General features: G+C 33.0%; 1 protein-coding gene across 2 annotated transcripts; it reads right to left on the reverse strand.

Annotated features, from left to right (window-relative positions):
* Positions 1-13,218: 13,218 nt before the first annotated feature.
* LOC111092726 (natural killer cells antigen CD94-like) lies at positions 13,219-23,203 on the reverse strand. 2 transcript variants are annotated; one of them, XM_038576131.1, is made up of 8 exons: positions 23,027-23,203; positions 22,481-22,630; positions 20,197-20,268; positions 19,241-19,360; positions 17,888-17,959; positions 17,565-17,716; positions 15,632-15,738; positions 13,219-13,608 (listed from the first exon to the last, which is right to left on the reverse strand). In XM_038576131.1, the coding sequence occupies exons 1-8, from the start codon at positions 23,058-23,060 to the stop codon at positions 13,488-13,490; spliced, it is 828 nt and encodes a 275-aa protein (XP_038432059.1). In that variant the 5' UTR covers positions 23,061-23,203; the 3' UTR covers positions 13,219-13,487. The 2 variants fall into 2 exon arrangements, with proteins under 2 accessions (XP_038432059.1, XP_038432058.1); XM_038576130.1 differs by having other exon boundaries at positions 17,888-17,977.
* Positions 23,204-23,450: the final 247 nt, after the last annotated feature.

Consider the following 23,450-nt stretch of genomic DNA (forward strand, 5'->3'; position numbering starts at 1 on the left):
TGTGTCTTGTCTGAAATATCCTTTAGTCCCTTGCATTTGGCTAAATCTCAAATATCACAGAAAACTAGTGTACGATATTTTCCACAGCCTACATTTGTGTGAGACCCACTTTACATACTGCTAACACAGCCTAGGCTCACTTTAATCACTTATTGTTTTACACTATGATGTCTGTGTCTTAATCTCCTATAGACCACAAGTATCTTGATGGACTATGTTTGCTGATCTTTGCAACGTAGGACTATCACCGTAACAGGATGCATATGTTAACTCAATAAATTTGAGTTCAGTAATAAATAAGTGGGGTGGAATTTATGCTATGCCCTAGAATTTCTGTTCATTCCGTATCACATGTAGAAAACACAAAATAATGTTTAGGATATAACTCAGGTAAGTATCTGTCTTTTTTTGTCTTTCTTTCTTTCTTTTTTCTTTTACTTTTCCGACAGTCATAATGTTTAAAGTGAATAAAGAAAGATAGCACTGGATGAAGTACAGAAGTGTTGAGTCACTAGATTGTATACCTGAAACTAATATTACACTGTATGTTAACTAACTGGAATTTAAATAAAAATTTTAGAAAGAGAGAGAAATGTTTGTGAAAGACATAAAATATAAACAATTAGAATCCAATATTTTAAAAATAAAACTATTGGAAAATTTTAAGTGGTTGAATGTCCACCTTTTCTATTTTATAGGCAGCTCCCCTCAACACTAGACTCAACCACCTGCAATTCAAACAAAAAACTGCTTATTTTAAATTACAGTCCAATTAGTGAATTCAGTTAAGAAGTACTAAAATTGCAAGTGTGACTTAAAAGTAAAGAGTCTGCAAAAATGATCCATTTGTTTCTGTTTAATTTTTTGTTCCTTTATTTCTGTTTTTAATTAGCAAATGTTTAATAAAATGTTGGCATATTATTAATACACTTTACAATAAAATTAATAAATTTTACAAAATTTGCTTTCACTATAGACATAGCTCTACAATTATATATACTATCAGAACAAGGACGGAGTATTATCACAGATAAAGAAGAACAATCTAAAATGATAAAAGTGTCAAGCATTCAAAAACACAAAAATCCTTAGTGTAAATGCACCTAATGATAGAGTATAAAATACATGAGACAAAACTGATAGAACTATATGAAGAAATAAACAAGTTAACTATTTTAGGTGGAGACTTCAATACATCTCTATCAGTAACTGACAGATCCAGCAAGCAGAAAATCAGTAAAGATATACATGACCTGGCAACATTATCAATCAACTTGGCGTGGTTGACATTTACAGAATGATTTATCCAACAAAGGTAGAATGCATGCTCTTCTCAAACTTCATGGAACATTCCCCAAGATCAACTATATGAAACATACCTTAGCAAGTTTAAAAGAATAGAAATTATACAAAGTATCTTCACAAAGACCACCACTGCATTAATATAGAAATTAATAATAAAAGATAAAGGAAACATTCAAACAATTGGAGCTTAAACAACATCCTTATAAAAACAAAAAACTGCTTATTTTAAATTACAGATTAGTGAATTCAGTTAAGAAGTACTAAAATGGCAAAAGAAGAAGTCTGAAGGGAAATTAGAGTATAATTTTAAATTAAATGAAAATACAACCTACCAAAATTTGTGAGATACAGTAAAAGCAATGCTTAGAGGGGAAACTTCTAGCATTAAATACATAGAATAGAAATTTTTTTTAAAAAAATGCTTCTATCTTAAGAAACTAAAGAAAGAAGAGTAATCTAAGCTTAAAGATAATAGAAGAAAGAAAGTCATAAAAATTAGAGCAAAAATCAATGAAATTGAAAACAGAAAGCAAAGGGGAAAAGTCAATGAAACCAAAGCTGATTCTTTAAAACTATCAACAAAATTGATAAAATTCTAGTCAGGCTAACCAAAAAAAAAAAAAAAAGAGAGAGAGAGAGAGAGAGAAAGGAGAAGATACAAATTATTAACGTTAAAAACAGAAGAGGTGTCATTACAGACTGCATTAAAACAATACAGTATTATGAGACTGAAGAAAGAGAAATTAAGGAGTCAATCCCATTTACAATTGCACCCAAAAGCATAAGATACCTAGGAATAAGCCTAACCAAAGATGTAAAGGATCTATACCCTCAAAACTATAGAACACTTCTGAAAGAAATTGAGGAAGACACAAAGAGATGGAAAAATATTCCATGCTCATGGATTGGCAGAATTAATATTGTGAAAATGTCAATGTTACCCAGGGCAATATACACGTTTAATGCAATCCCTATCAAAATACCATGGACTTTCTTCAGAGAGTTAGAACAAATTATTTTAAGATTTGTGTGGAATCAGAAAAGACCCCGAATAGCGAGGGGAATTTTAAAAAAGAAAACCATATCTGGGGGCATCACAATGCCAGATTTCAGGTTGTACTACAAAGCTGTGGTCATCAAGACAGTGTGGTACTGGCACAAAAACAGACACATAGATCAGTGGAACAGAATAGAGAATCCAGAAGTGGACCCTGAACTTTATGGGCAACTAATATTCAATAAAGGAGGAAAGACTATCCATTGGAAGAAAGACAGTCTCTTCAATAAATGGTGCTGGGAAAATTGGACATCCACATGCAGAAGAATGAAACTAGACCACTCTCTTTCACCATACACAAAGATAAACTCAAAATGGATGAAAGATCTAAATGTGAGACAAGATTCCATCAAAATCCTAGAGAAGAACACAGGCAACACCCTTTTTGAACTCGGCCATAGTAAATTCTTGCAAGATACATCCACGAAGGCAAAAGAAACAAAAGCAAAAATGAACTATTGGGACTTCATCAAGATAAGAAGCTTTTGCACAGCAAAGGATACAGTCAACAAAACTCAAAGACAACCTACAGAATGGGAGAAGATATTTGCAAATGACATATCAGATAAAGGGCTAGTTTCCAAGATCTATAAAGAACTTATTAAACTCAACACCAAAGAAACAAACAATCCAATCATGAAATGGGCAAAAGACATGAACAGAAATCTCACAGAGGAAGACATAGACATGGCCAACATGCATATGAGAAAATGCTCTGCATCACTTGCCATCAGGGAAATACAAATCAAAACTACAATGAGATACCACCTCACACCAGTGAGAATGGGGAAAATTAACAAGGCAGGAAACAACAAATGTTGGAGAGGATGCGGAGAAAAGGGAACCCTCTTACACTGTCGGTGGGAATGTGAACTGGTGCAGCCACTCTGGAAAACTGTGTGGAGGTTCCTCAAACAGTTAAAAATATACCTGCCCTACGACCCAGCAATTGCACTGTTGGGGATTTACCCCAAAGATACAAATGCAATGAAACGCCGGGACACCTGCACCCCGATGTTTCTAACAGCAATGGCCACTATAGCCAAACTGTGGAAGGAGCCTCGGTGTCCAACGAAAGATGAATGGATAAAGAAGATGTGGTTTATGTATACAATGGAATATTACTCAGCTATTAGAAATGACAAATACCCACCATTTGCTTCAACGTGGATGGAACTGGAGGGTATTATGCTGAGTGAAGTAAGTCAGTCGGAGAAGGACAAACATTATATGTTCTCATTCATTTGGGGAATATAAATAATAGTGAAAGGGAATATAAGGGAAGGGGGAAGAAATGTGTGGGAAATATCAGAAAGGGAGACAGAACGTAAAGACTGCTAACTCTGGGAAACGAACTAGGGGTGGTAGAAGGGGAGGAGGGCGGGGGGTGGGAGTGAATGGGTGACGGGCACTGGGTGTTATTCTGTATGTTAGTAAATTGAACACCAATAAAAAATAAATTAAAAAAATAAAATAAAATAAAACAATACAGTATTAACATAAGGGTAGTTGTAAGAGATAAAACAGGTTAGAGTGGAGGAAAAAACACAAGACTTAAGATTGTTTCTCTTTCGACAGATGTTATTTTGTTTTAACCTCTGTAGTGTCTGTAGCCATGTCTTCTCTCTCATTTCTGATTTTCTTTCTTTTTTCCCCTGTGATCAATCTACATATAGATTTATCAATGTTATTAATTTTTTTAAATCCTGCTTTTGGTTTACCGAATATATTTCTGATTTATTTTCTATTCCTTCTCTCATCTTAATTATTTTCATTTTACATTGTTTTGTGTTTAATTTTTAATTCCTTATTATACTTACTTAGTTGGAAGCTTAGTTAACTGATATGAGACCTAATAATTTAGGTGATAACATTCCCTATAATAATAAATGAGGAAGAAAGAAGAATTATACTTTTTTTTTTCTACTTTAGTTTGCTCCTTACCTAATAAGTTTTTGGTCAAGTGTCCAATTTTTGATTTTAGATATTTAAATCCATTCAGAGTGTTATAATATGGTTCTTATGTTTCATGTTTGGTTTTTATGGGAGAATTTTCATCAGCTGAAATGTGATCATCATTTTCTATGTTCTTCCTGTAATAACTTAAAATATGTGAAATATCATTTTTATGGAGTTGGTGTGGTAAAGTGGGTGCTTTATTAGATTTACTTAGGTCAAGAGTGGCCTCTTCTGTCATGAGAATGCAATGCAGCACCTTCAATGAATGGATTTTGGAGAGAGAAGAGGTGTCGTTTTTTTCTTAATGTCATTTTGTCTAACATATCCTAACACTCTCCCCACTTGACAAGCATATTTCTGCTTCTTTTTTTGACTAAGCTTACTTGGATTATGAAATGCATTTTTATTACCAATAACCATGGATGATTTCTCTCTTTACCCAAAAAAGAATGCAAATTCAATGTTTTTATGTATAAAGTCAGTTCATTTTCTGTCACTACAGGGGGCATTGATTCTAGGAGGTAATAAGGAATTCCTTTTACTTTTATACATTTGCTGGAATCACATCTTATCTGAACTCAAATACCCTGTAAAACACGTATTATTCCTCCACTGTTGCCAACTGGAAGAAAAATAAATCTAAAAACTTCTGTCCATCATTTATTTTAGCTACAGAATAGCAAAAACACCTTCAGTATTACCAAGCAGAGGGTTTTAATTAAATGTACACATTAATGGCCTTCTCTCTTTCTCTTTTTTTTTTTTTTAACTTCTTCAGTCTTGACCAGAAAGTATCATTCTGGTAATAGGTATTCTATCCAATATTTAGCTCTCCATTATTTCTCTATATCTATTGTTATGTAGTCCTTTTAAATGTTTAAAGAAAGGTTAAAAACTACACTATTGTGAGATTCTTATCAAGATTCTTATCATTGTTAGAATATCATCCTATGCCACTGTCTGTTCCTTCATAGTATTTCTCCAGTGCCTCACAAAGTGTATACAGTAGTCCCCCCACCATATGTGGTTTCAATTACCTATGTTTCAACTGTAGTCTGGAAGCTGATGATCCTCAGGACAATGTCAGAAGGTCGATAGTAGCCTCACACTAAGTCACAGTGCCTACAACAATCCCCTCACTTCATCTCAACATTTTCCATCTCAAATTAGCCCAAGAAGGACAAGTACAATACATTTTGAGACACTTTCACACAGCTTTTATTATTGTATATTATTATAATTTTTTCTATTTTATTATTATTGCTATTAATCTCTTACTGTGCCTAATTTATAAATTGAACTTAATTACAGGTACTATATACAAGAAAAACAGTATATATAGGATTTGATACTTATCCTCCCTGCAGATAAGGGGGAACTATACATGACTGAGATCTTCATGAGAAGACTGAGATCTTTACAGATATACAAGACATATTTAGATGTTAAGAATATTAACTCATTTCTATCATGAAGCTTATAAATAAATTTTTCAGTTTATTGTTATATTCCTTTTTTAAAAATTAATTTTCACCAGTTTAATTATAAACCATCACAAATTTCCTGGAAAATCTTCTGTAATTTTTGCTTTAAAAAGGACTTCCCATTCTGATTAGTTACCACATTTTCACTATTTTTTTTCACTTTATATATCTCATTCTACTTTCAACTTTTGAGTATATTTTGGTATACAGTATGGAGAGAATACGTGAGATCTATAATTTTCAAATTATATAACTGTTATGAAATAAACTATCATTTCTTAAATTATTTGAAATGCCACTTGATTGCAAATAATTATATTCGTCTTTTTATAAATCTGTTTCATTTTTAAATGACAGTAGAAGATCTTAACTTTATCAGACAAATTTCAATTATTATAATTTTATTTTTACTTATTTCAGTTTCATCCAGATGGACTCTAAACCAAACTCCTAACTGATTTATACTAATTTGATCAATTTGTCCAAAACAAAGAGGAAATAATCTAGGGGCAAATACATTTTTTTGTCATTATATGGAGTTATAAAGTATAGTTGTTATGCTTACCTTACAATAAGTGTTAAATAGAAGGAATATAGTAGGGAAAGCATAATAATATAGGAGATAATAAATTTAATTTCAGCCACCATTTACTTAGCATTTAATGTCAGACAGGTTTTGAGCCCTTAGATGATGATAATGCTGGATACGTGATATATGATAGATAAGTAAATGATAGGTAGGTAAGTAGTTAGATAGATGATAGATATAGATAGATAGATAGATAGATAGATAGATAGATAGATAGATAGATAGATAGATAGATAGATAGATAGATAGATAGATAGATAGATAGATGATAGATAGATAGAATGGTATGAGTTTTCCTTGTCAAATGATATGCTGAAATACTAAGACTTTTACTCTTCCACAGAGCCCAATGCTACCATTTTAACTTCAATTTCACACTGACATTGACCATTTTTGAAGAATCTTCTATGTCCATAAAAGTTTTTTGTTTTGGGTTTTTTTTTTTATTTCAAGTATGTATACTCCTCACAGCACTAGGCTTTTCTCTACTCTCTTCTTCCTGAGATCCCTCAATCCATATTTTTAGAGGAAGTAACTGAGAAGATCTCCGAAGTTTTCTTACTTGAGTGATAATCCACTAATTCAGTCTGATAGTTTCAATTTCTGGACATATCCTCCATATTTCCTTATAAAATAAATGTAAGCAAGATGGAGGCTGAGAGGATTCACTTACTGACTCAGTCCTTCATTTTGAAATTAAAATTTTCTAGTTTCCATTAATTTACCTTCTATATAACTAAAATACATAGAGAAGAGAAAACTTACTATTCACATATATTTTTTCATAGATTATTAAAAGCAGAAGCCAAACATATAACATGAGTTATAAAATTCTTTCTATAGTTTATCTGCATATAACCAGGACAATATAAAAAATCCTTGGGCAATTTGACTACGTCTTAGTTTCATGACACTTATGCATTTAAATTATTTTTGGCTTTCCCTCTTTCATACACAAAAGAAATAATTTTACTGTGTGAATTGCAGCTATGATCTTTGCTGTAAGAGAAAAATGAGAAGCAGTAATGGGAACTATATATTTAGCTTAATAACATAGGAGTAAATAAGATGGTTTGTGTCATCTACAAGATACAATTACTGGCACTGAGTTAAACCAAAGTCTCAAACATATTCATTTAATATTTCTTCAATTAAACAAAAGCAAACTCAAGTCCAGAATTTTTTATTAAAGTGACCATTCTGTTACAACTATTTCTTTCTCTAAATTCCCAGGGGGAAACAAACTATTAAATGTTGCAGACGGTTTTCAGTTAAAATATTTACTCATCCATATTGGCATGCAAACTGTAATTTCCATTTAAAATAGCCACTATTGTTCATGTACTTCACCACGTCAATATTACCTCTTGACTAAAGCATTAAAACTGTTTAAGTCCTGAACCATCTCACAATAGAAAAATAAAGACACCACTGTGACCATACTGGTTTAGAAGTTCTGCTGACTAGAGAGGATGTTGGGTAACCAATAAATCAACCTTCCCCAACCCATCACCTTCTCCAGTTATTGCCCAATCTCCTTAAGTTATACATCTTGAAAAGAAAATCTAAACTTCCTTTGTCCATCTCATAAGCCACTGAAACCTAACTTTTATTCTTCTAAAACCAATTTTTTGAGTATAGTTGACACACAAGGCTACATTCATTGCAGGTGTAAAAGAAAGTCATTCCACAAGTCTATACGGTATGCTATGCTCACAAGTGTAGCCACCATCTGTCACGATATGTATTATTACAATACGACTGACTATATTCCCTATGCTGTGCCTCTCATCTCTGTGACTTATTCATTCCATAACTGGAGGCGTGTGTCTTCCCCTCCCTTTCACCCATTTTGCTTATCCCTCCATCTCCCTCTCCTCTGTCAACCATCAGTTTGTTCTCTGTATTTACAGATCTTTTTCTGCTTTCTATGTCTTTTTTTTTTTGCTTTGTATGTGTTTAGATTCTACATATGAATGAAATTATAAGGTACTCATCTTCCTCAGTCTGATTTGCATTCTTTAGAAGGCATGACAAAAAATGAGATTATGCCATTTTTGACGAGTGAATCTAACTTTTGTCCTTCTATACCATTAAAGCTGTTACAAGATCTCAAATGATATAATCTCTATAGCTAAACCTAATGGATATTCTTTAGTATTCACCATGTTTATCACTCAATCATTCTTGAAATATTGTAGTCCAGAAGTTTCTAAGATACTAATTTTCGACTTTCTTTTCTTTTACAAGACTATGTAACAATACATCCTCCTGTGGTTCCATTTACCCCTATGCATCATTTCAATATTGATGCTGCTCAGATATGGTGCTAGATCTCCTTCTCCAGCATGGTCCTACTTTAATAATCTTTATTAATAAAAGATGACTGGCAGTTATATTTTGCTGACTTTGTATTTTTGTGTTGCATATAAATTGTATTATACCTCCACACCATGTTAGCAAAATAGCTATGCTACTTGCAAACACAGCTGGGTATGAACTTGACATCTTGTCACAGAGAAATGAAAGGGATAGAGTGTAGTTATAGTGGCTTTTATATTAGTGTCCAACTGATGAAAACATGGTTGTTTTTCACTCCTTTCCAAACGTGCAAACTATGTAAATACAGTCAAAAGTGATGTTTCTATGCCCACAAAATGTTCGAGCCTGCTCTCTTCCACTTGTTGCTGTTTCCTGTCTTTAGTAAAGCATTGTTGAATGTAGTTCTTTTACTGTGGTAAAAGGAATAGATTACAGTTTTCTCTTTCTTTAAAGATTTATTTATTTATTTATTTATTTATTTATTTATTTATTTATTTATTTATTTTAGAGGGGGGAAAGGGCAGAAGGAGAGGCAGAGAGAATCCCAAGCAGAGTCTGCACTGAGTGTAGAGCCCAACACAGGGTCAATCACATGACCCTGAATCATAACCTGAGCTGAAACCAAGAATCACACACTCAACTGACTGTACCACCCAGACATCCCTAGATTGCAATTTTCTTCACCAAAAAGTTTGATATAACTCTTGCTGGCACTGGAGAAATGAAATGTGGAAGAGAAAATGTCTTTTGATTTACTGCTAACAATGTGTGAGTCTGTGTAAGTCCCTCACAAGCCCCCAACTTTCTTCTATATTTTCTGCAGACATTTCTGGAACAGTGAGACTACCTGCCAGGGCATAGGAAGAACTTCACCATCATGTGTTCTCTTACTTCCACTCTATAGGTTACGCATGTGTTTATTTACTTTCGCTGTGGTCCATTCACAGGCTGAGAGGCGTTAAGGACAAGGTGATTCTGAATTTGCATGAGAGGACTTTTCAAAAGTGCTTTATTTCTCATTTGCCTCTATTTCATTTGGAAATATTTTTTAAAAACTATTTTTACTTCTAAAAATGGAGTTTAAATGCAGAACTAATTGAATGAGAATTTTTGTTTTAGCTACACTTGTTCCATTGTTGATTGCGTATATATGAGTTAAAAAGAGAAGTTTATAAAGCAGGAGGGTTTCTATTCTCATTAAAACAACAGGGCTCTGTTTTGAGGAGCATGTAATCAGCTGGATATTTCACAGATATACCAAATTTATTACAACTGAAACTTACCATTCTGGACTTCCAGAAGTCTTTTCTTTCTTCTGTGTTCTCCACTGAGTGGAGCCATCAGCTAACCAAATATCCAGTGATATCACTGGATTTAATCCATGATTCCAAATACCTGATTCAAATGGATAAAAAAAAAAAGAGCTCCTTTTTATTCCATCTCCTTTCAATTAGAGGTCAAGTGGTCACTAAGTAAACCTTTCTCTGTGCTATTTTCTCTATAGAAAACTTCTTATGCATAACATTGACTTTTGACTAATTCTGACTCAGTCCTTTAGGTTTGAGTTCTTTATTCCATAGTGAATGCCGTGCTGTGCCTTGTTTCCCCCTTCAGAATAGTAATTTCCACAGATGCCAGGGACACTGAGGCATGACACCTCTGAGATCTCAGCCCAGAGGTTTTGCCATCAGCTAAAGACATCTGCCTCACTTTCCTACTGGACACCTACATCCATGTCTGAGCGATACGAGAGAGATAACAACCTGGCCCTCACTTCAATTTGAGGTTATTCTGATGGACCTTCCCAGCTTCAGAGATTCCCATTAAGTTGGCTGAAGCTCTAAGTTGGTTGTCAGTTCGTTGCAGTTCATCTGTCCAATACTGTCCTTTCCCACAAAGTGCTGGTCACAAGAGCATTTTTGATACAATAACCTGTCTCTCACATATACTCTCCAAAGAACATGCTCTTTAACTGTCACTCCAATTCTACTGCAAAACTGAAAAGTCTGTAAAGTCTTCTGAATTCCTCACTATTTTGTATTTAATATGGAGTCATTAATTTTTTTATTCACTATTTTCCCACATTTCTAATATAATCTTATCTGCCATTAAGTGGTATAGTATGTTTATGTTAGACACCTCTTTGAATAGATATATGAGAAGATGTATATGCTAGTGTGTTTCAGGGCACAGACTTTTACATTAAGATATCAGAGTTCAAATTCCAGCTCTGTCACTAACAAGTTCTATAACCTTAGAAAGTTTAAATTAGCCACTTCTTTCTTCTATAAAATATTGCAATCTACTTTATTTGAGGATAAATTTGATTTACACATATAAATCACTTGTAATAGCACTTGACACAGAGTAAAATTTAAATATATGCTTGCTATTATTTTATTTTATTTTTCTTAAAATCTCTAGACTTTCCTGAGGAATATATTTGATTTGTAGGACCCTTTTATTACACAGGAAAAATCAGTGTATGATTGTAGGGAAATTCATGCTATTGTTAGTCAGACTATAGGCTTTTTTCTGAGAACTCCTCCCCCTTCCATACATATGCCTATAGCTGAGGTGGCCATATTTTGATGGCTTAGCCCTCCCTTAACATGGTAAATATTTTTTTCTAGTAAAATTAAATAGGAAACTCTCTCATAAGAAAAGATATAACATGAATGTCTGAAAGTAGTTATTGTCTATGTTTTCAATTACAAGAAAGGAATGTGTCTTCATGAAAAAATAAATAAATAAACCCCACATGGAAAGAGAAAGGCAGAGAAAATCAGCACAGGTGGCTGGTAGACTTAAGATTCCTAGCTCATTTTCCTGTGGCCAAGCTGTTTTGCTACCTTTCCTTTGGTTTGTTCACTCAAACTTTTTTTTTCCTCAATTATACATAGTAACCAAGTATATTTCCAAAGCTAGATTGAATTCTGTTACCTGTAATTAATAAAGTCAACATGACTTGTAGAACAGGTAAAAGGAAAAGAAGATAGGAAAAAAAAAAAAGAAAGAAAGAAACACCTGTGCAGACGATTGAATGAAAAAGAAAGGGAATAGGAAGGAATGAAAGAAAATGGAAGGTAGATTAAGGAGGTAAAAAGATTAGTCTCATATGTATGAAGAGTATTTAATCACCAAAATTTCTTTTTTTTTTAATCACCAAAATTTCTAACAATAAAACTTTTAAGTCATATTATGTTCCACAGTTTACAAGGAGCATAAAAATTTTCTTCTCATCTAAAACAGTAGCTAACCCCAAACACTTCTTCTAATCTAATCATTCTTCTAAATGCTTTAAACAATGATGCTCTTTAATCCTCAAACAGCTAGGAGGTACAGCTATTATCATCCCAATCTTGTGACCTAGGAAATTGAGACTCATAGATGAATAATGTGCCAGATGGCAAATATATAAGTATTGTAATAGAAAATATTTGAGTCCAGGCCTGAAATTTCTAACAGCAAAGGTTTCTTTACCACACCTGTCAATAAATCAAACATCATCCTAAAGAAATGAATGTTCCCTAATGAAAACTTCAAGTTAAAAAACATTAGGGAGCAATTAGAGAAAGACCTATTAAGGAAACTAAAAGTATAGGACCAGAGTGGAAGGAAGAAAACCAAGAAGGGGCAGAACTGTTCAAAGTAAAATAATATTATATCCAAAGATGATGATTATGACAAAGTGTCAAGAAGAATGAAATAAGTAATCCAGTAAAATTCTGTAAGTAAATAGTATGAGCATTGAAATAAATTGGATTTGTGAATTAAACACACTGCCTAAACCAGAAAGACATATAAAAAAATTTGAAATGAATGAATGACTAACAAATAGACCATTAGCATTTTAAACAAAAGCAGTCTCAATAAAGAAGAGAAAAAGAAAAGACAAATAACGATGTTCTGGGTAATTATCGGAAAGTGAGAAAGTATATAATCTGGGTGGATTCTTCCTTTGAGCGCATTTACTTTGAAAAGAAGCCTACATAAGAGGCAAATTGAAGGGGATATGCATAGAACCGGAATGGGTACAGATGCATGGGTATGTTCTTGGAAGTAATGTACTTTAAATGGAAGTGGTTGCATGTATGTGATGGGAAAATTAATGACATAAAGCTTGAAACAGTGTGGGGAGATAATTAAGGGTTGATCCAAGTCTATTTAAAAGTAGCCTTTGACAGGAAATATATTTTTTTCCACTAAAAGGGGAAGTAAGGAATTGAAGATATAAGTGAAACATATATTTAAAATGTGCTAGGAAGACTTCTGCAAGCAATTTTGAAAATAGATGACTTCAGAAATTTGTTTTATTTTTTAATGTCATGCTTTTTGTTGCTGTGATATTCTGTATTTTTTTACATCCTTTGTATGTGTTAAATCATTTATTGCTTATATTTCCCATTATATTTCTTCTGAAGGTTTGTTTCCATAGGATCATAACTATAAATGAATAAATAGACTTTGAAATATAAAACAGATCCAAAAAGACTAAGTGGTCACAATAAATGACATGTTTATTAGTTCATTTATATAACTCTCACAAAATCAAACAGGTTCTGAATTTCTAACTTTTCTGGGTTACTGTGGTATTCCTGCTACAACTTTAGATGTTGCCTTTCTTCTATCATAAAGTCATTATCAGTTTCTGCCATGAAAAAAAAAGTTACAAATAATATGGAAAAAAAACAATAGAATAAAGACTGGCATATCTTGAGTCTGAGATGTGAGCTTCATAGCTTTTCTCTTAACTTTCTTCGTCTGATTTTTAGTGGGCAGCCTTCTCACACAAGCATGAAGAGGACTTAGTGCAGTTATCAGTACCAACAGTGTGTGAATTTACATACACACAATTCCCTTGGAAATCCAGATTTCGCTCTGGCAAACCCCTGGGGAAATGTAGAAAACACAAGTCACTGGTCAAACTCACTATGTTCAAACTAGTGTTATTTAAAAACTACTGTGTGAAATTCATTATGCCTAGTGCTGTCAAACAAGGCAGTAAAGACTCTCTCCCTCTTTTGAATAAAGAACTCATGCATTGATAGAAGAGATGAGTATAGAACCCATAAATAAGTATCACAAAATATGATAATTATTTACAAGTGGGAAAATATACACCAGCCTAGCTCTGGCTAGAAAATTATGGCAATAGCATGAAAGGACATATGACTTGAGATATAAAATTATGTTTTAAGTATAAATTGGCATAATAGAAACCACTCAACTATGCACGTACAGCTGCAGATGGTGGAGTATTTTGCTTGTAAATACATTATATTAGATAGCCAATATTAGCAATGAAATTTAAAATGTATATATGTACTTATGTGTGTGTGTGTAATATGTCAGAACTCTTCCCTCTGATCTGATGTGTTCTTCAATCTACAAAATCACTACTGACATAAATGCCATACAGCAGATGTTATCAAATACTCTGATTGAATTTAGTCCTTGACTAGAGATCTAGAGTTTTTTAGGTCATTGTCAATAAAACTACCTTTCATCAACTCCACAGCAAAATTGATTATCTAGTACTTCTGGGAAAAGGTAAAGTTTATCTACTCAATTATTAAATGCATAATACATTCCTTTTCAAAATGCCAAAGAAATTAGGAAAAAGAGAATTTTGAACTGAGTAAGAAAAATAAATTTCCAAGATATTTTATGCATTCTTCCATTCATTAATTCAACACACCTATTGAGTATTCTGTGTATCAAACATTGTACAGGGTTTGAAATAGAAGAAAACATTCAAGTCACAAAATTCTAATAACAAAAATGATCAACCACATTATACAACGTCATCTTGAGTCTGGTTACTAAAATTAAGAAATATTTTTATTGTCATAGTATTTATAACATTCCTCCTTTTCTAGAAGATTGATGAAATTTATTGTGATTGTGGGAATGTGATTAACCTATATAAAGAGATCATGATCACATAAGAAACCTGATATAATAATATCAAAGTCTTCATTAAAAAAACCCAGCATATTTAAAGCAATTTTGAGATGGTAATATTAAACCCATTTATCCTTTATAACTATTAATTTGAAAATTATATTTCCTACAAGACAAACTTATTTGGACACTTATAATGAAAATATGCCAAAGATATATCTTGCATTTCTGAATAATTTAAAATGAAAGAATGTTATTTGAAAGCAAATATGATATTTCATTTGGCAAAGGAAGAAGAATAAAATTCATATTTAAAACCCAAAAAAGTAATAAATAAAATTATCAACCATGAACATAAGCATAGACAAATAATTTGACACAACAGTATAGGAAAGTCCAGAAAAATATTCATGTCTTAGAAACTTAATATATAAGAAACCATTCCAAAAAAATTAAAAATAAATAGGATAAAAGGTCAAAAGTATTATTAATGGTTATAGGAAAAAAGTCTCACTAAACATTAGACAAACATAACCTAAAAGGACAAAATAAAAATAATTTACTATCAAAATTATCAAAATAAACAAAATCTGTTTGTCACATAGTGATGAAACAGATTTATAATATATATATATATATATATTTTTTTTTTTTTTGCCGTAGTTGTCTAATGCAGTGTTTCTGGATCACAATTAACCAATATGTGCTTGAAACCATAAAAAGGACCCAAATTCCTTGGCCAAGGAGTGACAATTTTATACTTCTTCCCCTAAGAACAACAGAGATGTCCCAAACTTTATATATAATAATATTCTTCTCCACATTACATTCCTTATCCAAAATTGTAATTAATCAGATCATCTAATCATAGAGGCATAGTTACACTAATTATGAAATATCTAAATGACTTGTCTCATTCTGTCCCTGGTAATCTCTATTTCCTCAAGTTCTTTAAGCAAAAGACATTAAGAAAGGAATTAGGAATTGGGTTATATATTGGAAACTTACAGCCGAGGAGAAGGAGAGGAGCCATCCTCCCACTTCCATTCATTGTCCTCCTCCTTGTAAGACAGGCCAAGCCAAGTACGATTTACTACAATTAATTTCATGATAGTCTGCATGGAACCAACAAGTACAAAAGTATTAATACTAAAAGCACATTAGAGATGAAAAATACGGAATTTGTGTCAGGTGAGAAGTAAAAGAAACAAAAATAAAAATACTGCAGTATATATATGTCCACTGATAAAGGAAATATCAAAAAAAAATTCAGTTCTGTAGCATCTGTGCTTTTCTCAAACTAGGAATTAATTGCAAAGAAAAAAAGAAAAGATAGCCAACATAAAATTACATATTCAGGAAGGACACTGTACACTAAAAATGAATTACCTTTCTTAACTCATTTTGTCACTTATTCAATGCTGTGCTTAGTCTTCTAGATCAAACTATACAATTGAACAAAAAGGAGGAAAATCCCAGCTTGGGGGTATTGAGTCCAGATAGAAGTAAACATCATATATACTAATGATATGTAAAAAGATGAGAAATCCTATAAAAGAAATTAAAGCAATGAACCACAATGAGATATCATCTCACACCTGTCATAATGGCTAATGTCAACAACAAAGAAACAACACTTGTTGGCCAGGATGTGGAAAAAAAGGAAAAGGAATCCTCATGCACTGTTGATGGGAATGCAACTGGCACAGCCAATGTGGAACATAGTATGGAGGTTCTGCAAAATATTAAAAGAGCTACCCAATCATCCAGTAACTGCACTAAGGGATATTTACCCAAAGAATACTAAACATTAATTTGAAAAGATATATGTATCCCTATTTTTATTGCAGCATTATTAACAACAGCCAAGAAATGGAAACAGCTCAAGGATTCATCAAGAGATGAATAAATACAGAAGATGTTGTATGTATGTATGTATGTATATACATATATACATATATGATGGAATATTACCCAGCCTTAAAAAGAAGAAAGTCTTGACATTTGCAACATGGGTGGATCTAAAGGGTATAATGCCATTCAAAATAAGCTAGTCAGAGAAAGACAAATACCATATGATTTCACATATATGTGGAATTTAAGAAACAAAACAAAAGAACAAAGGAAAAAAGAGATAAATCAAAACCAGACTCTTGACTAGAGAGAACAAACTGATGGTTACCAGAGAGGAGGGGAGGGATGGGTGAATTAGGTTATGGGGATTAGAGTACACTTAACAAAAAATAAAGAATAATTTCATTATCTTGGAATTAAATAGAATGAGTTAATTTTTTAAAAAAAAAAGAGTACACATCATGATAAGCACTGAATAACATATAGAATTGTTGAATCACTATGTTGTATTCTCGAAACTACTATAACACTGTATATAAACCATACTGCAATTAAAATAATAAAATAATGAAGGAAAGGAAAGGAAAGGAAAGGAAAGGAAAGGAAAGGAAAGGAAAGGAAAGGAAAGGAAAGGAAAGGAAAGGAAAGGAAAGGAAAGGAAAGGCAAGGCAAAAAAAAATTAGAGCAGGGCCAGAAGAACTAGGAGTACAGAGGAGGGCAACTGCGGATGATGGAAGGTGGGCACTGATGCACACGTTGCAAAGTAAAATGGGTTCCCAGGGCAGGCTCATTGAGAAGGTGATAACTGAATGAATGCATACTTGAAGTGGTTAGTCATGGCTATATGAGAGAAGAACATTGCATGCGGTGGGAGCAGCAAATGCAATGTTTTTACAGGGAAGTTATGCCTGGTGTGTTGGGAAAAGAAAGGTGTGCTGAAGCACAGCACACCAAGAAAAGATGAGTGAAAAATGAAGCAAGAGAGTATTCCTTTCTCTGCTCTTACAGCCACAGTGAACACTACTTCCTTTGGGTGGTCCTGCTACATATTCATATCCCAGAAGCAAAGAATAAAATACAATCTCACCTTCAATACACTCCTTTCTGTCTTTAAAAATGTAGCATTCAAAGAGATACAAAGATCAGAACAGTTTAACCAAGAAACCATTTCCATAGTTTGATGGTAGCAGTAGTCTTTGTATTGAACCCAGTGATTCAGAGGAGGTCCACACCTGTCTCCTAGGAAGAAAAAGATATTTATAGCTTAGAGCCCATAGATCCTCAGAGCCCACAAACAAGGCCTATTGCTTCATATGTTTCCCTTTTAAGATAAATATGACTGCTATTAAGACTTATTATTTTTAAAAAATAATTATCAACTCGGAATTTTCTTGATTTCTTTCACATTACCTTGTTTCTCCTTTAGTTCTTGTAAAGCCTCAATGAGATACTCCTTCTGGCTTTGGACCCACTGTAGGGTTTCTACATAGGACAATAGGACTTAATAGATGAGAATACACATTACATTGGATTATTTTTTGCGATTTTAAGAGTCATAATAATGAAATTATCAAGTGGCAAATATACAGATATTTTTGGTTCAATTCCCTTCTCTTCTGAATTAGTTTCATCTCTAGCTGAAATAATCAATTGCTTAGAAACCAGCCTTTTAAAATGCACACATCATGGTCATAGTCAGCAATACTGTATTATAAATTCAAACTTCCTAAGAGACTAGATTTTACTTGCTCTCATACAAAATTTAAATAATTATGTGACATGATACACTACTCCAGTAATCATATTGCAATATGTAAATGCATTAAACCAACATGTCATACACCCCAAACTTACACAATGTTATATGTTAAGCATATATCAATTAAAAAAAAAAAAGAAAAGAAAAAGAGGGCAGCCCAGGTGGCTCAGCGGTTTAGTGCCGCCTTAGGCCCAGGGCATGATCCTGGACACCCGGGACTGAGTCCCATGTTGGCCTCCCTGCATGGACCCTGCTTCACCCTCTGCCTGTGTCTCTGCCTCTGTCTCTCTCATGAATAAATTAATAAAATCTTAAAAAAAAAAAAAGGAAAAAGAAAGGAACCTGTCTTTTAACACAACATATCACTAAAGGACTCTCAGATGGGCTGATTTAATTATTCGATATAAATTTGATACTTCACAGGAAATAACATTGTAATGCAAGGCCTTTGTAAAAAAAAATATCTCTTTATCATAAACAGTCTATTTTATATTATAATTATTTAGCATAAAATAAGCTTTATGATGACTCTAGTATTTTAAACTTCTCTCCTTAGGAGGCGTTTAGCAACTATGAAAACACTATGATTTTTCATATATTTAAATTCTCCCATTTCCATGCTCCCTAAATATTTTGCACATATCTCTACTACACATCTGGACATTTTGATTTTTTTTTTTGGTTTATATATGCCTTCTCCTGAACTTCCTAAAGGTGATGTTCATACTGATCACCAGCCTAATGGCTATTATTTAGTGTGCACAGAAAAAATATGAATGAATAAATGAGGGAATGAGATAGTTAATGTAGGAGGCTGTGTCTCATAAATGTGTGACTCACTCAGTTTCAGAAGATGATGGGGAGAAGAGGTAAGAAGCCATCAAAATCACCATGCTGCTGTGTCAGAGAGCAACCAACCATTTACATTATGCAACCAACCATTTTAGGGCTGCAAAAAGAAACTAGCATTCTGTATAGAGAGTTTGTTCTAACTCTCATATTACCTTTATTTTGGGCAAGAACTTTTTGGATCTTTAGACATTTTTCGGTTCTGTTTTGGAAAAGCTCCATCCATTCGTGAAGGCTCTTCATATTGGTTGTTGTTACCTCAACAGTTTGAAAGTCTAAGAACAAGAATTCCCAATACATATAAAACACATGCTTAATTACAAAACAGCAGTGTATTCAATTATAAAGTACTTTTTTTTTTTTTTACTTTTCTCCTTACGAAAGTTCTCCATAAATGTTTTCAAAAGCTGTGAAAAGATAGTTGGCCAAATACTCTTTCATTTATCCACTATTACGTCTGAAGTCTATGCTTAAATCTAAAATATCAACATAATTTCCTTATAAATTTGAATGCATGTTTCTATTAATATAAAATGGTCCAACCCAATAAAACAAACAGCAAAAACAACAATGTCTTGAATAAATCTTTTAGCATCATGACTGGTTGATTTAATGTTTAGAATTTCACCTCTGGATCAAAATTATAGAATTTTGAGTATCAAACTAGTGATATCAAAGAAGAACATTTACTTTTAAATCACCAGTTGGAAATAATTTTAGTAATAATAAAAACATTCTATTGATCTAATTTAGGCTGCTAGAGACATTGAAAATTTAAACAAATCATTAAAGAAGTTATTTTCTGATTTCTAAGTACTGTTGTAAATTCATTGAGCTTATTTCTTAGGAAATTATAATTTTCAAATAATAATAATCATTACTATCAATATCTCTACAGTAATTGCAATAAAATTGCCTTCCTGGAAAAATATTGCAGTTATTGAGAGTTCACAAGGTTAAATTCATTCATGTAGTAAAAAGTTGTGATAATTTCGTGTCATTTTTTGCCTGTTCTTTTTTCACTGTGGTAACCAAATGTTTACCTAAAACTGTTATCTGAAAATGGTTTAAAAAATATAAGAAAAAATCTCCCCTAATTAATCAGACTTACATTGATAACCAAAGAATCCACAAAATATCAAGACCAGCAGGCTGAAGATTCCCAGGATCACAGGAGTGATTCCTTACAGAGAAAAGGAAAAGAAGAAGCTGAGAAACAGAGTGAAGGATAATTAGAGATACTGTGAGCTTCTGTCATTTGAAAGATTAATACCATTATTTTCCATTTGTTATTGCTCTAAAATGTCTCAAATTTTCTGATATTATCCAACGTGTGAATTACTGTGAACTTTTAGGCTGACTGAGAAGAAAAAAAAAAAAAAAACCTACTTAACAGGATGTGCAGAAATGGTTAGCATAGCAGACCCGATTACCATTATTTGAAAGGTCTGCTTGTAAGGTTGGCCTTGGCTGGCATCTGGAAACCTAGATATCAGGAGGATTCCCACCACAGTTATTGATAAGAGTGGGTCATTATTCCTGAACTGTTTGTGCACACCACATAATATATGATGAAGACCTATTTTCCTTCTGGAATTCTGTCTGGAATTTTGTTACATGCCAGCCACAGATTGCCTCTATAATCAGCTCCAATAAAGATCCTAAACACCAATTCTCTAATGAGTTTCCTGGGAGGGCACATTGTCAGAACTTACTGAAGGAATTTGTGTGACCCATGTGACTGTACTAGGAAAAGACACTTGGAAGCTTGAGCCTCCTCTCCACTATTCTTCACTCCCTGTACTTTTTCCCTGTGCTGCCTATGTTTGGTATCCTTGCATTGTCATAAACCTTAGCTGTAAGTACATATATCCACATGAATTCTCCCAGCCAATCATCAAACCTGAGCATGGTCTTGGGGATTTCCACCACAGATGAAAATTTTACATACAGGTATTAAATATCCTTAAATGCCAACTATAATATTTCAGTTCAGATTATCTTATCCTCACTAATATAATCAGATGGGGAAGTATTTAATTATTTTATTTTATTTTTAAGATTTTATTTATTCATTCATGAGAGACACAGAGAGAGAGAGAGAGGGGGAGAGAAACAGAGTCAGAGACACAGGCCGAGGGAGAAGCAGGCTCCATGCAGGGAGCCTGACGTGGGACTCAGTCCCGGGTCTCCAGGATAAGGCCCTGGGCCAAAGGCAGGCGCTAAACCGCTGAGCCACCCAGGCATCCCTATTTATTTTAAACCTCTGTTATTGTTAAGATAGAATTCTTTATTTGAACTTGCTGACTAGTGGTATATCCTTCCACTAAAGAATTACCATAAATATTATGGAATATTTAACTGGGTGATAATTGCTTTCAGGACAAACATCATCTATAATTTCTTCAGTTTCACTACAATAATATGTTACATTGTCATTCTAGAAAACAAACTTTCAGTCATCATTGTTTATAGCCTTTCCTTGATTTCCTTCTGAAATAAACTTATAGACTCTAGTGTAAAAAAGTATTTATACTTCTGAAGAATTACACTTCCAAAATAAGGTGAAATGTCGCCATCATATAGAATGGTTATAATATTAATAAGTAATGTCCAAATAATTTCCTCAACTTTCTGAATAATGTAATGGTGGTTATCAACCAGAGGCAATTTTGTCCCCAAGTGGCATTTGTAAGTGTGTAGAGACATTCTTGGTGTCATAGTTGAGGGGTAAGTGCTACTGGTGTCTAGTGAGTAGAAGCCACAGATGCTGCTAAATGTCCTATAGTCATTGGACCATCCCCCACAACAGTTATCTAGCCCAAAATGTCAGTGGTGCTGAGGTTGAGAAATCCTGCTCTACTAAATGCTTCATTATGATCAAAAGGAGGAAATCATACAGTTGGGTTCTACCTTTCTTGATTTTTTTTACAAGTTTGCTGAAATTTAATGGCTGAGTAATATTCCATTGTATACATATACTACATCTTCTTTATCCATTCATCTTTCGGTGGACACCAAGGCTCCTTCCACAGTTTGGCTATTGTGGACATTGCTGCTATAAACATCGGAGTGTAGGTTTAAATCATGATCATATTTTAAATTTTGAATTTTGATCATGTTTAAGTCTCTCAATTTCATGTCAGGAAACATGTCTAAATTTGGACAAATGGCTTCTTTTACCTTTGAGTATTTTCTTTAGTGTATGTCTTTGTTAGACAATGTGTTTTTGTTTTACTTCTATATACATTTTGAAAATTTTTAATCTCTGTATTTTCTCTAAATTGTAAAATTCCCAAATAGTAACAGCTAGAGAAAAGTAAAATCAGGTAAAGTACCTTAAGATAACAAAGAGAGAACATAAATGCATAAAATCTGGTGTATATATACTGTACCATTCATCCTAGTGGGCTCAGAGATTGTTCTCCATTCACCTTCTGGAGGAGGAGGAGGAGGAGAAGGAGGAGGTGAAGGAAGGGGAGGAGGAAGGCCAAGTGGTGGTTCCAAGTCTACAATAGGAATTGTCTCTGTCTCCTCTGTGATTTCTTTTAGCATAAAGAAAATGCACAATTAATTTATAATCTTGTAAAGCAAATGATATTAGAACTTAATTTAAAAGATTCATTACTATTTTCAAAAATTGCTAGAAAAACAATATTATAGTAGTAGTGAAATCAAAGACATTCAAATCACATTTCCATCCAACAGCCCACTCAGCTAAAACTATTTAAATGATTGATTACACTTTGGGTTGAGCCAGGAAACAGATTATTATTTCTGTTAATTTTATTTAAAAGTATGCTATCAGTATATCTGAAAAATATTAAAGAAATTACAGGCCTTTATGTCTCTGTTATAATCATAACCAGCAGTTATGATAGACAAAGAATTAAAATTTTATTTTCATTAAAATGATATAGGATTTTGAATTAAAAAAATACCTGGAGGCTGCTCAGAGTTTTCAGCATTGGACATTATGAAGCCTTCTAGATGATTTCTTTCCTCAATGGTGAAGAAGAGCCCACAAAGATGTTAGCAGGTGACTGAAAAGATTTGTTCTGCTACTATCCTCCTAGAGTTGGTGAAAAGTCCAGACCTAGCCTAAGTGGGTCAGCTACTTACAGTTGTATGAGACTAACTTTGGTAAGAAACCACAGAGGAAATGTGAAAGCAGCTGGATATATTTCTAATAGTTTTTCAAAACTAAAATTATTTCTATTTAATTAGATTATGTAAAACAAGCCTTTTAATAGCATCTGGCTTATGTAAATCATAATCTGGAAATAAATTAGGAAAAGCCACTCTCATAAAACAATTGTAATTAATAGTCCATAGTGAAAATTTTCGTGAGAATTGGATATATAC

This window comes from Canis lupus, chromosome 27, assembly GCF_011100685.1.
Source record: "Canis lupus familiaris isolate Mischka breed German Shepherd chromosome 27, alternate assembly UU_Cfam_GSD_1.0, whole genome shotgun sequence".
In the NCBI taxonomy this organism is placed as follows: Eukaryota; Metazoa; Chordata; class Mammalia; order Carnivora; family Canidae; genus Canis; species Canis lupus.

Excerpts from the sequence above, each read along its gene's own strand:
- LOC111092726 (XM_038576130.1), bottom strand. The coding sequence starts at position 23,060 with ATGTCCAATGCTGAAAACTCTGAGCAGCCTCCAG. Across the intron at positions 19,361-20,196 it reads TGGATTCTTTGGTTATCAAT|ACTTTCAAACTGTTGAGGTA; the intron begins GTAAGTCTGATT and ends TCTTGTTCTTAG. Across the intron at positions 15,739-17,564 it reads CAGAAAGGAGTGTATTGAAG|ACTATCATGAAATTAATTGT; the intron begins GTGAGATTGTAT and ends GGTTCCATGCAG.